The sequence below is a fragment of the Limulus polyphemus genome, unplaced genomic scaffold (assembly GCF_000517525.1).
Source record: "Limulus polyphemus unplaced genomic scaffold, Limulus_polyphemus-2.1.2 Scaffold656, whole genome shotgun sequence".
NCBI classification, from domain to species: domain Eukaryota; kingdom Metazoa; phylum Arthropoda; class Merostomata; order Xiphosura; family Limulidae; genus Limulus; species Limulus polyphemus.
The window spans coordinates 342,325-356,816 of record NW_013666266.1 but is presented as its reverse complement, the minus strand read 5'-3'; the positions used below and the strand labels follow the sequence as shown (position 1 = coordinate 356,816).

The 14,492-nt window shown below is 32.1% G+C and overlaps 1 protein-coding gene across 1 annotated transcript in view; it reads left to right on the top strand.

The window, feature by feature from the left end:
- The first annotated feature begins 310 nt into the window (after positions 1–310).
- LOC106459756 (beta-amyloid-like protein) overlaps positions 311–14,492 on the top strand; it is an 18,617-nt gene continuing 4,435 nt past the window's right edge. The window contains exons 1-8 of the mRNA XM_013919410.2: positions 311–492; positions 5,000–5,182; positions 6,234–6,360; positions 8,988–9,203; positions 9,909–10,171; positions 10,510–10,605; positions 12,067–12,225; positions 13,746–13,974. Coding sequence (XP_013774864.1) covers positions 418–492; positions 5,000–5,182; positions 6,234–6,360; positions 8,988–9,203; positions 9,909–10,171; positions 10,510–10,605; positions 12,067–12,225; positions 13,746–13,974 — 1,348 coding nt within the window. The 5' untranslated portion in view covers positions 311–417. The remainder of the gene's footprint in view (positions 493–4,999; positions 5,183–6,233; positions 6,361–8,987; positions 9,204–9,908; positions 10,172–10,509; positions 10,606–12,066; positions 12,226–13,745; positions 13,975–14,492) is intronic.

The following is a 14,492-nucleotide window of genomic DNA, read 5'->3' as shown; positions in this document are numbered from 1 at the left end:
TAGCAACCCTTTTTTTTAAATAAAAAAAACAAAATTCGAAATATGGAACATATATAAACGGTTTTTATATATTTGTTATGATTGTAATTAATGTGTTTTTATTATTTCTTAAAGTCAGTTACTGTGGTGTTTTCACTAGCATAATATATCATGTATTTATTAGATGGAAAATATAGGTCAGCAACGTTTAGCGCATATATATATATTTTCTAAACAAGTTTCTGATTGGATGGAGTATGGTTTTTAATTGATCTTGAACCAATTGCCAGGACTATAACATAAGCCTTTAGCTAAGAGACGAAGTTCGCTAGAGGCTCATGGGTAACAAAGTGTATTGTCGTACAATAAGGCGGAGGGGTGTGTTAATACCTCGAAAGGTTTACGTTTTTAACTTAGTCAAAGTGTGTTAAGACAGCTATGATGAAAAGCCATATCGCTTTTGCATTATTTGTGATAGCAACATTTTCTAGAGACAGTGCTGGATATGTGGAGGTTGGTAATATTGTTGTTATATCGTTATCTTGGCACATGTGTGACTAACACTAATATCGGTGAATTGTTTTTTCTCATTGGATCTCGGTGTTTCTTTAGACTAAATCTCGCGGTCTTAGGGCAAAGTTAGGCTTAACATAGAGTTGAAACTGTTACTGTTAATCATAATCACCGACGCTGTATCAGTATCATCAGTTATATATATATATATATATTTGTTTTTCAATTTCACCCATTCACTTCTGCTTATAAAAGTCATCACTTAACGAAAGTAACAAATAACAAACATGTTATTGGCATGGATTTATCATGGAAAAAACAACAATAAATTGTTAGATCCTAATTTAAACTTTAAAGTTAAACGCAAGAGAGAGGTTGTTAAATGTGAAATGAGAAAAGTGCAAAAACTGGGTGAGTGATTGCATTAACTTAACTTTTAAGCTCTAAGTTTAGTGTACTTTTGATGAGACTAATCTTAATACTAACAGAGTTATGAAATAAGAGGATCCTGGTGTTCTTGTTCATCAGTCATCCAAGCAGTGCTATTGGTAGGACATTGTTGTAGGAAGCAATTTTGGAGTGGTTGGGCCATTGCCACATTGTCATTTTAGGGTGTTCTGGGGGCATGCCCCCGTCAGAAAATTTCATGTTAAAAGATTGAATCTTGAGCTATTGTAACTACAAATACTGCATATACGAATTTGAATTAAAAGAAGCAAGTTTTAATACATAAGTTGTAGCTATATATGCCATGAAATAATGGTCAGGCCTTCTCCTTACTTCTTCGTACAGCCTTCTAGGACAAATATGATTTTAGGTTATATCTACAGATATATTGAATGTAAGTCTAAAGAGGTTATGACTTCATTATGTAGCATTGTATAGGCCTCATTTGGAGTATTGTGTTCAATCTTGGGATCCTTACCTTGGGAAGAACATTGAATTGTGATAAGAATTCAGAGGAAGATTACTAGAACGATATCTGGGATGGAAAGTGTCATACGAGGAATAGATGGAACAGTTGGCAACTTACCTTTGGTTAGTTTAGGTATGCTGAAAACAAAAGTCCAAAGTTACCAAGCAGGAAACTGTTTAAATGCATAAATTAAATAATTGAGGAAAATGGATGGTTTACATTTCACAAGTATTTTATTTATTATTACCATGAGTTTTTTTTTAAAGTTAAAACATCTTGCAAATGGGTCTGAATATGCTCAACCATAAAAACAGGTTGGGAACCATGACATTCACTTTGGGGAGGAGCTCAGATTAACCTAGTCATTGAGAACTTTGTCTGAATTAGTTTTTAATTTCTTTTTATTTCCAGGTTTTACTGGTTTTTTTTTTGCTTTTTTTCCACAAACATGGTGAATTGTTTCAGTATATACCCGAGATATGGGTGAAACCATGGTAGTATTAAATGAAGTCTTTGTGAAACATTTGGTTGTCTTTGTTTTCCTCAATTCTGTAATTATGATATTTCACCAAATACTGGTGTTTTCATGTATTAGTTATGTAAATCAAAATGGTCACCAAACCATTATTTTAATACCATTAAGCAGTGTTGAGATACTGTTTGTACGTATATAGGCATGTAATGCCTTCTTTTATACTGTGTATACCCATTTCTTTTCCAGTAGTACACTTTTGCATAAACAGACTCCAGTGGTAACAATGTTAAGATAAATGAGAAATGCGAGATGAGTACCATAAGTAGAAAGGTCTGCAATAGTAGAATACCAATTATCTTGTATATGAGAGAGAAGAAGGAATGTGACATTTAACAACACACATGTATGTCAAATATAATAAATGGCCTTTACCAAGGATACATGATATCATGTCTTCTACAAAGTTGCATATATTTGCTTGGATAGTACCTGTACTTTACTAGTGGAAAGTAATTGGAGATCGTCCAGATATTTACGCAGAATGTGAATTATACAAACATAGTGTAATGAGTAATTGATTACAGCTAATTTCCAGCATTGTTCATGAATCAATTTTCTGATTTTCTTAATTACACTGTCATGTACATGGTAATTCTACTTTGTGACGTTTTAAGTGAAGGTTTCTACGTCCTGTGTTACATTGACATCTAATCATTTCCAGACATGGAACTGGAGTATAATGTATTGGTCAATCTCGGCAGTCGTATCATCTAAACTAAACTAAAACTATTAAATGTATTGTTCCTATATGCAGGCCACTTTGGTGACATATGATGTGTAGGTTGTAATTTGGGGGTAGATTATTACTTCAGACTAACTACTAGCTCCATTATTAGTTATTATGTATAAATTATCCACCAACTATGTATAATGTAAGTGGGCCTGTGATGTTTTCATGCGAGTTGAATCAAAATCTTAAAATATTACACATAAATTGGTTTGCATAGCCTATAACAGACTGGTTGCTTAGATAGTGTGCATCATATCTGTAAACACTGTCACAGTAACATTGATTTGGCTTACATTGGAAATAAACACTTACATTATTTCCAGATATTACCTTAACTGTTGCTTGTATATGATATATTGAACTGAATAATTACTGTTGCTGACTACCAGAACTATCATTTAATATATCTAGACAAGTAATATCATTAGTGTAAAGGTTTTACAAAGCTGATAAAATTAGAAATGAAACAAACACATTTATTGTCATGTCTGTGTTGCTTTGTAAGTACGTATTGTAACAAAAGTAGTATGTCATATGTGATGCACCAAATAATTAACTTCTTATTTTAAGCTTCAATTTGCCACCATATTGTCCACAAATGTTATATGAGAGGTACAAAAATAACAATTTGATATCCATTATTAAATTATTTTCACAATAAAATTACTGTTTGGTGACTTGGTAACAGATTTTTCTACATCGGCACCACAGAATTAACCAGAAAAGTCATGTTACCTTACATTTGATTAACGTAATTATGCAGGGTGTTTTTTATCATTTTCTGTCCGATCTAGAAAAGTTTGGGGATCGGTTTAAGATTTTCAAGGAAATTGGTAGTGTTGATGTATCCTCCTTTTTTCATAGTTAATAGCAAAAATGGTAGGATTAAGGAATGTAAATATATATAAATTTTGGCAGTCATCTTCATCTTAGTTTTATTTTTCTAAAAGGGTCGAGGGACTTTAGAATGGGTTACCTTCAGCTGATGTAGATGCAATAAATTTAACGGGATTTAAGAAATAGCTTGATAAATATTTGAATGATAAGGGTTGGTTTTTTTTTTCTTTCGGTATAGTTTAGCAGATGGGACTGTCTAGATGGACCAAACATGTCCTTTGTTGTCCTATATTGTGTAATGTTAAACTTTAGATTAAAATTGTACTAGCATCAGGAAAGGAAGGAAGATATATGTAACCCATAATTCAAGTTTAACCAGTTGACATAACAGCACTTTAATTTTTAGTGGAAGAGGTTCTGTAATGTTGGATATATTTAACCTTTTAAGATTGTGGCAAGATATTGACAACAGTTGTGCAAAAAATCATTCCCAGTATTCTGTATTTGTTTGAAAAGAAAACCCATAATTTCTCTTACCTAAAGTGCAAACATAACACAGAACTTACTACAAAATTATTGATTTCTTAAACAGTTTAATTATACTTTAAAGTAGAATTAGTACATTGTATGAAGCTTATCTAACAAATTGTTTTGGTAAAATGAAGAGAGTATACAGATAGAACGTCCTTTGGTGATTTATTTTGTGTTTATAAGCTGTCCCTTCTTTGGATTTTGTGAAAACTTTTACAGATAGGTTTTCTGCCAAGAAAGAAAAAAAACAAAAAACTAATTCCATTTTCTTTTCCAAGTTTTGATACACTTCAGTGACATTGACACTTTTATACCTGACTAAATATGATCTTTGATAATTCCATTGACACTTTTATACCAAACTAAAAATGGACTTTAATCATTGCACAGTTTTAAGTTCATTTTTGATATGTCATAGAGAAACCTTCAAGGCTTGTTACTGAGTGAAGCTGTAATAAAAGATGTTGATACAAAAGTTATTACCAAGGAAACTATATTTTTGTAAATGTTAATGAAAATATGTTCAGAGAGGAGAGTTGGATTACTCAATAAGACTGAACTTGTACAGAAGTTCTAGTGTAGTTCATTTAACAGTGCACAGTGTTGTAACCAGCTGTTTGTTGTCTTTGGTAAATTGGCTTGTTATAGGAACACATACCACCAAGACAACGGGTGTCATCCGTGTCACACGATGAAAACTCAACAAATTGATTTAGGCTTAAAGTTTTTGTGTAATGTGTAGACTAGAATGTTGAGTTTTAGTTTGTTTAACATTAGACCTAAAAGAAGTATTTCATGTTATTATGCAAAATTTCGAAACTGCTTGACAGCGACACCTGCTGCTAGAATTTGATACTTAACACTTGAACCTTGTTCAGATTATTTATATGTAAACAACATATTAGCCTTTCATCAGTTTTAACTGTTGGTAAAACTTGTTTTATAAAATACATTCTAGGCTCTTGCTGGAAACATAGATGCTTCTTTGAACCACTTCCAGCCAATGGTAGCCATACTCTGTGGCCATGGAAAAGTTTACCGAAAATATCTTAACGAAAATCTTCAGTGGGTTACTAGCAAAGGAAACCAGAAAGGACTTTGTACCAAGGACAAGCTGGAAGTTTTGGAATATTGTCGTAAGGTAATTCAGAGTTACTGTTTTGTACAAAATAATCTTTTCGTTGCTCTTATGAGAATCTTAATTGGTTAGTTTGTATTTTTAGTAGTAGACATTTTGGCTGGTTTTGTTCCATCTCTGTAAAAATTAAAGATGTTTTATAAACAGCATTGCTCTTGTTGGAGTCTTTACCAAGTTTTCAACAACCAACAGAAACTGAAAAATAACATCTTTGACACATTTGTTTTTAGCCGCGACATAGCAGCTCGTATAATGCCAGAGTTTTTTGTTGTTTTTTGAAGTACAGACTTTTAGCTCCTAGCTCCGTCATCTCTTAACCGATTTGAGATCTAATTATAGCTTTGGACTCGGGAAGTCAAACTCTTTCGATGTATTTGACCATGCCCAAGGTCTTATAGATTAATTTACTCAAATCCTCCCTAACAGAATTTTAATTTGAGGGTAAGCTGGTAGAAATCCTGATGAGTAATTAAATTGAATTGGGTATACTAGCACCCCACACTTGGTATTGCTGCCACACAAAAATATAGTTAATAATAATAAAAAAAATATCTCGTAGATTAATTTAATCTAATCCTGCCTGAAAGAATTTCAAGTGCTGCAGCTATTGAGGATTCCCTTTTGTTTAAGGAACTGGTGTACTTTAAGTATTTTTGTATTATAAACAGGAACTGGTGTACTTTAAGTGTCTTTGTATTACAAACAGGAACTGGTGTACTTTAAGTGTCTTTGTATTACAAACAGGAACTGGTGTACTTTAAGTGTCTTTGTATTATAAACAGGAACTGGTGTACTTCAAGTATCTTTGTATTATAAACAGGAACTGGTGTACTTCAAGTATCTTTGTATTATAAATCAGATGGTAGTTTTTGAAAGTTGGTACTATTTAAATAGTTAATCCTGTTTATTGTTGTATACAGATAACTGTTTCAGAAAAGGATTGTAGTGATGCTCAGATTTTAGTTTGTTTGTTATTGACAGGTTTCCTATTGTTTTAAATTTTTCTTTGCTCGGTTCACCAAGATACCATCATCAAACTTGTTTTCTGCTCTAGGCCTATCCAAGTAAGGACATTCGAAACATAGTGGAGTCCAGCCAGTATTACAAGATTGACAGCTGGTGTAAAAATGACCAGAAGAAATGTAAGGAGCCAAGCTGGGTTAAGCCTTACAGATGTTTGGGTATGTATAGAGCGACTTTTCTTATTTAAAATTGCTGATTCTGAACTTCTTATACTAAAACAAATAACGTTAATGCATTTAGAAGTTTATTTAATTTATTTCGTGGTTTTATTGTAAAAATTCATAACTTTGGACAACAAACGGCATGACATTTAAAGATCCAAAGTGAACATGTCTTATGTTGTCATCAGCTAATTCTGGCATAAGACAGGTGATTGTGTGTGTGTGTGTGTGTTTATGTGATGACATAGATGTTGTATTATTATTGTTCATGTTACTTCTAAAGACAAAGAAACAATTTGTTTATTTACTGAATATTACAAACATAAAAGACGCAATGTTAGCAAATTGAGAGCAAATTAGTTATTACTGTTCAGAGTTTCTGCCAAACTATATTTAAGATTGATGCTTTGTAATTTGTATTTAAAGTTTTGCTAAATAGACTTGACAGTCGTGTCTTTTAATGGCCTAACAAATACCCTACTGTAGGTATCCTTTTATAATGTATCCAGGTCTGAAGTAAAAGATAATACAAATAGCACATAAAAACTTTACTGTAAAGTTCAAATTGGATAAATATAAGTTTAATTTAATACATCTAGTTAAGTTTTAACTATACTTATTTTATGAGCATCGTAAAATTCTCAGTTATCGCATGAAGTATCTGTTCTGAACAAAATCAGAATCATTTCTTTATAGTGTAAAGCCAGGACATTGGTTCTAATGGAATGTAAGGTTTGTACAAGCTAACATCTTGTTGATCACCATTGATTGTTATGGTAAATGCCACTGTTCCTGCTCTAGAGCATCAGTTCCTCATTATTTATGCAAGCTTGTAGAAAGATTCCCTTTATTTAGGACAGTGTTTTAGTAAAGTTGAAAATGTAAATTTCCTATGTACTGTATTCATACTGTGGGGATTAGGGTTTTTTTTTGCTTTAGTTTCATTTTTGAGAATGTGATGGTTAATTTCTTTTCATTAGAACTTTCAAGTTTATTATTACAACTACATTCTTGAATAGTGTCTTCCTTCGAGAAGCCGTAGAAATAGAAAAAAATTACACCTACCAACCCTACATTTTGAGTAGCATGTCTGTGGAACCGCATCATTGTTTATGCCTTATTCTTAAACATGATAATTTCTGAATACAAAGACATTAAGTAATGTCTGATGTAACCGTAACATTTACTGTAATTTTATATCATCAATGGAATGAATTAGGTACACAGATAATACGATGTATGTTTGATTTTTCAAGTTACATTAACTGTTATGTAACAAACAGTAATGATTATGAAATATACAGGTTGTCTTATCCTTTGCTCATAAACTCATTTTTTAGGTAATAAATTGGATAATAGTTTGTGGATCATAGGTTTGATTATAAGTGGGAATTTTTTTTAAATCAAATATTGTCATTTAGCTGTCTTTGTAATCATACTGACAAAATTAATATATAAATGTGGTTTGTATTATGAAGACATTACTGTAAGCTTGCTCTCTAGCCAGCTGCATTAAAGGTTCTCTCTCCTTTCTAAATGAAGTAGCTTCCTTGAAGAGATATATTTTTTAGCTGTAGTAGATAGAACTGGATGTGTCTTTTCCCAGTTTTTCCAGACACTGAATCAGTATTTTCATCCAAATAACCTTCCAGGTCTTTTGATAGTCTAGTTTATCAAACTCTGATTCTGTTAGATGTTTTGAATATTTTCTGCTTCTTCAAAATTTTTCTTAGTTTGTTTTTTAAAAGCATTTTCTGTAGAAGGACAGACTTAGAGGGCATCTTGTTTGGAATTTCTCGTCATCTCCTTGACACTTATGAAGTTGTTCATTTGAAGTCTTTTGAATCTGGAATCGAGGAAGGAGCATATATGAAGAAGTAAACTTGTAGTCTTTGTGTATTTACTGAACATCTGGCAGCATTTAGGATTGCATGAACATTCGAAAACATTTCACTCTAAACTTTAGTTCATCATTAATGAATATTATGTAAAGGAAATGAATTAACTTTTTTGTGACCACTTCCTAGAGAATTTCTAATGCTTGTTAAACAATGTTCACCATTTCATATCTAAGCATTGACCCTGTGTGAAGGTAGGGGTCAAAATGTGCATGCCATGGTACCTGGTATTGTGTATTTGATGTCAGAGTTATCAGCTGTACGTTGTACCCTACGTTGCTGGTTTAACGTCAGTTCACGGTAGTAGAGAGTGAATATCAGATACAGTATACAGGAATACTGAAAAATACAGATATACATCTTGGAGGTTCGAGATGTTATGCAAATATAATATGCACATTGTAAGGTGGACAAAAGTATGTTTATTCATCGCATAAACATGTCGACTTGTTAGTCTGAATACTTGACGAAAAAACAATCGCACACTTATTAGCATTGAAATCAACAAATTACGTGTGAAAAATAGAATCCAGAATAGGCACAAATACTATAACTAGCACCCCTCTTTTGTAGTTTTCAGCACCCCCTGGGGTTTTAATTAGGGGCAATATGGTATGCACACGTTTCATGATTTATTTTTTATTATATACTTCATAAATATCTTTTTTAAGAGCTCTTGTTGTACTGTTTTATCATGAACCATTTTAATTATGTATATTTTACTAGAGGGCCCATTCCAGAGTGATGCTTTGCTTGTGCCAGAACACTGTCTGTTTGATCACATTCATAACCAGAGCATCTGCCAGAGTTTTGATGAATGGAACCACACAGCTGCCCAAACTTGTGAAACGAGTGGAATGAAACTTCAGAGTTTTGCGATGCTGTTACCATGTGGTGTAGACATATTTTCTGGTGTAGAGTTTGTTTGTTGTCCTGAAAATGGTAAGTACTGGTAGCTGCTTAGATTTGAAGTTAAAAAAAAAAAATATGTGTTTTGTGTTCTTAACCACTTACTGTTATTTACTTGAGGTATTCAGAACATTTAAATTTCATTTTCTGTCATTCAATAATAAGTTACCACAAAATAGTTTCCACATTGTTTGGTTTTTGATATGTGTGAAACACAAAAAGTAACAAAATCAGGACCCACATAAAATTTCATTCCAATTGTTTTTTAATTATCCTTTAGTAGTGATACAGGCTTTTTTTGTAAGCCTAGTACAGCCTTATTCACAAAACTAATGATTCTAGAAATCATCACAATATGAAAAAGTTACCACTCGTATAATAACAATTTACTAATGTCAGAAGCAATTATGGGGTGAAGCGAAAGTTAGTTACGTTTAAATGTAAGTGACAGTTATTGATCACGTGTCCTGGGGACGATATTAGTGATCAGTATAACGGTAGCGATCAATAACAGTCATAATTTCAAAAGTCTTACACATAAGAAAAAAGCAAGGTAATAATGCTTCTAAGCATAATGTTTTTTGAACCATTTTGGAAAGTTTTAACAGATGGCACAATAACGGTACAAGATTTCATAAATACGGTAAAGTATCGGAGATCTAATACTGAAATTATATCTGGAATGTATGTTTAGGGGTAAGTATTTGAAAACATTTAATTGGTTTGTTTTTTATACAGAGAAACTGCTGTTTCCAGGAAAGAGCTCTAAACTGAGCAATAGTGTTGAGGACGATTCTGATAGTGATGAATATGATGAAGAATACTATGACTATGAAGATGACGACGAGGAAGAGGAAGTATCCTCTACCACCACAACCACCACCACGACCGAAAGCCCTATCGATCATTATTATCGAAATTTTGACACTGAAAATGAGCATCAGGCTTTCAAAGAGGCCCAAAAAGAACTTCAGGAGTCTCATAGGAGAAAAGTGACAGAGGTAATAATCTGTCTTGAAAGTATATGTTTTAGAGATTCTGAAAATTTAAATGTTACTCGAAAATGATTGGCACATTTTTAAAGATGGATGTACCTCGTAGCTTTCGTGTTCCATGTTAAAAAAAAATATTCATTGTGTTTTCTTGTTGCTTACATCAACAATTTTGATATGTATACACGAACACTAGTTTACAGCTTCCTACTGTTTATTAGAGGTGCTGAAAAATGACTGACCAAAAGAATATAAACTTGTTTTAGGTTGCATCGCATAATAAACTTTTTAGGTGCATTCAAAAAAAGTTACCCATAGTTTATAAAATTTCACTTTATTTTTTTCAGATTATGAAAAAATGGAATGAGCTGGAAGAACATTACCAAGAGATGAAGTTGAAAGATCCAAGAGGGGCTGAAGAATTCAAGAAAAAAATGACCGAAGTAAGACTTTCTTATCTTCCTTGTTGAACTCCGGAAATTTAAGTGGAAAGTTTCTTCTAAGTAAAGTAATTAAATTATTAAAAATACAGTGGACGTTTGGACATGTTGAGAAATAAGACATAGAGTAAAATAAGGAGGAAGGATTATTTAGTATGAAACTGTCGGAAAGCACTCGTCAGCCTTACAAAACTAACTGCATAATTATTGAAGACTGAATTAAAATAAATTGATCTGGAATTAATTAGACTGATTACCTTTCAGCTCTTGTATCATAGAGTTTATAGTAATATTTGCTTATTTATAAAGTGAAATGGTACAAGTAGAATTATCACACAATTGTTAAAGCAAGTTAAATGTAGCTCGAATGGCAAAATGTACATTTTGGTCTTTCACACATCTTGTACAAAATCTCCAGCTAAGTCATATATGTAAAGAAATTTGGGAAATTCTGGTTGCAAGTTGAGTATAGTTTTATTGAAAAGTACAGTTGATGTTCTCTTTTAGTTCATAATTTTAGTTTCATATATAATGAAATGTAAGAGAGAACTATCAACGAATTGTGAAAGAGAGGATGTGGCAGGAGGGGTCTGATTTTCTATTCAATAGCTCTGTAACCAAACAGAATTGAAGAATATAAATATTATGGTTTGTTTGATCAGTAACGATTTTATAAACAGTAATTTCGTACATTTTTGAGGGGTGATGGATAAAATAGAGATGATGACATGCTAAGAGAAAATGTGTCGTGGGTCACACTAGTGGAAATTCAGGATTTTTTTTTAATATTCCCTTGTAGAGTTAAGAACTTAACTTGTGTACTATTAAGATATAGACTAATAGCTAAGATTTTATGCTATTCTAATTGGTATAACATAAACAAAAAGTAGTTTAGTAAAACTTTGAATGTAAGACACTAAAACCTTGGATCATGCACAGTAAAGGGTACCCATGTAAATCAGCCCATGTTTTGAATTATTGGCTTTCAAAAAAAAAAATATTTTTGATATATTAGTGTAGTAAATCTATTTAACTATTTGTATTAATCTTTTACAAGAACTTGTAAGTACCTTTAAAAAAAAATACAAATTTAAGACAGTCATAAAATTTCATTTAAATTTTGTGGTGTTTAAAATTTAAGAAAAAATAGCAGATAACTAGTTGGGTTTAAACATGACTTGTACTGAAAAATGGGTTGGTCTAATGAACATAAGGAAGTGTTTTATTCGTTGCACAATCATTCATATTTCAGAAAAACAAGTATTTTGTTGTGTTAAAAAATATATTTGCCTTTTATCTTTAAAATTTTATGTTTCTTGAAAAAAGTATATACATTATCGAGTGTTTTTTTTTTTGTGCATATATATTTGAAGAAATAGAGCTACTAAAATGACAATACAAGGTGGTATTGCATGTTTCTGTATCGTTAAGTATGCAACATTCACGTGTTTGTTTGGTTTAAAGCGTTTTCAGAAAACCGTAGATGCTCTTGAAGAGGAAGGAGACGGACAAAAGCGTCAGCTGAATGCCATGCATCATCAAAGAGTCCTGACAGTCATCACCTTGCGTAAAAAATCGTCAATGGAATGTTTTATCAAGGCTTTGGATGAAACAATTCCAATGGTTTGTTTTATTTTATTTTATGATTTAAAACAAACTATTAATGAATCTAATTGCTCATAAAACACTTGACTTATTTTGTCTTAATACAAAATGGTAAGCTGAAGTTAGAATTTCCCAAATGTTCACATAGTATAAAAATAATGTTGTGTTATTAATCATTACGTAAAAATCTGATTTGTAAATGAATTAAATAAAATTTATAGTAATTACAATTCACTTGGTTCAGACCTTAATGTGTGTTGTACGTGAATAATTACATATCAGCCAACCAGCCCTGGTACTCAGATAAAAAAACACTCGTAATAGACTAGATACAGTAAATCAAATTATCCAGAACAATTATTGCTTTAAAGATAATTTAAAAGTATGTGTTATTGTGCAAGAAGGCTTGCTTACAGGTTTGAATAAAGGTTATGTTGACCCGTAAGGTTTATAGTTATTTAAAAAGTTCTGTGAAGTGGAATTTCAGCAGTAAATTGAGAAAATGTTTAAAAATAATGTAATGCAACTGTATATTGGAAAACTAAGGATATACAACAGTGTTAAAGTTAGCTACACTTATACAGTTGATAACAATTTTACAGCAAATATTCATTCATTAGCTAGCCAGGCCTCATTTTTTTTGTTCAACTTAGGACATGATGGAGAGTAAAACAAAATTTAGCAAAGTAGTGCTTAAAACTTGGCAATGAATAATAACCGTTCACATGTACGATTCTTTTGAAAACTTCAGCTAGAAACTGTTAATCTAGTTTGCTTGGCCTAAAAAAATACCATAGTTTAGACTGCTCTTGTATTGTTGCACACTTTAACACTGTTGTATATCCTTAGTTTAGACTGCTCTTGTATTGTTGCACCCAATTTTGATTTCCTTCCTTTAAGTCTCATGCTCAATCCTTTTTTGGCTGCTCCTTTTCTGTTCACACCTGAGGTGTTTTTGAGTAGATGCTTAAGAGGCTGTAAAAGATATTGAATTCATTAGTGCATTGTCAGTAATGCATGGTTTAGTAGAATTTTTTTAATGGCTTGTTCAGTCTTTTAATTTAATATTTTTTTTTGTTTGAAAAAGTATTTTTTTGACAGCTCGGGTATAACTGTTATTAATCGAATATTTTGTACACCTGTCACTACATTTTCTGTAAAATATTAGTTATTAAATTTTGGTGTAGTTTAAGTTTTGTTTAAATTGGTAATTTATGCCTTTGGGAGGTCAAGGAATTTTATTTCCCATGTAACCTGTGCGCAAATTGTATTTAAAAGTGGACTTTGCCTGAATAGGGTCTCAAAGTTTTAGTAACTTAAGTGTGTTCATGAAATGTGTAGGATGAAGTATTTTTGCCATGGGAGAAGGGGTGTATTTGATTTTTATGCAAAGTTAAAAGGTACAAGGTGTAGAAGTGGTAAATATTCAGTCGTATGTAAATGAAAAAGGCATATGTAAATTGAACTTTATTGAAATCATTAACTTTTATAACTATTTTTTTTTTAATTTTGTCACTGTCAATTGTTATATTGTGTAGGTGAGGAGGATTGAAAAGTGTTTATTAAAGTTGTTGCGAGCTGTGGCCAAGGACAGAAACCACATGCTACATTACTACTACCACCTTCTTAACAGCAACTTTAAGCAAGCAGTTGCTGAGAAAGAAGCTGTTCTGGATCACTTGGAAAACCTGAACCACATGGCTAACCAAAGCATCCTGATGTTGGAACGTCATCCTTCTGTTGCCGAGAAGCTGCACAAAAGAATGAGTAAGAACTACGCATTGGAACTTTAAGTGCCTGAGTAAACTCTTATCCAAATTTAAGGCTTAGTGACAGAATTGGACAGAATCATGGAAAATTATGTATTTAAATAAATGTACTAAAGTTAGATTACAGAAATGAGAAAAATGGTGTATACATTGTTTAGTTACAAAAGGTGGTGGTTTTTTTTTTTATTCCAATTTTTTAAGCTTAAAAGATCTTATCAACTAGTTGCACTGAATACAAGTATGGAGAATTCTTCAGTAAAGCAGGGTATTTACTATGTCGTCATATGGGAATTGTAATAAAGTTATCACATGTTTTCTTTTCAATGTGTACACACTCGTACTCAGTTAAATAATATGATAGGGGTCCAAGAAGGTTAATTATATCAGAATTTAATACTTCATCTGTTAATGGAGCCCGGCATGGCCAGGTGCTCGACTCACAATCTGAGGGTCGCGGGTTTGAATCCGCATACCACCAAACATGCTCGCCCCTTTCAGCCGTGGGGGCGTTATAAT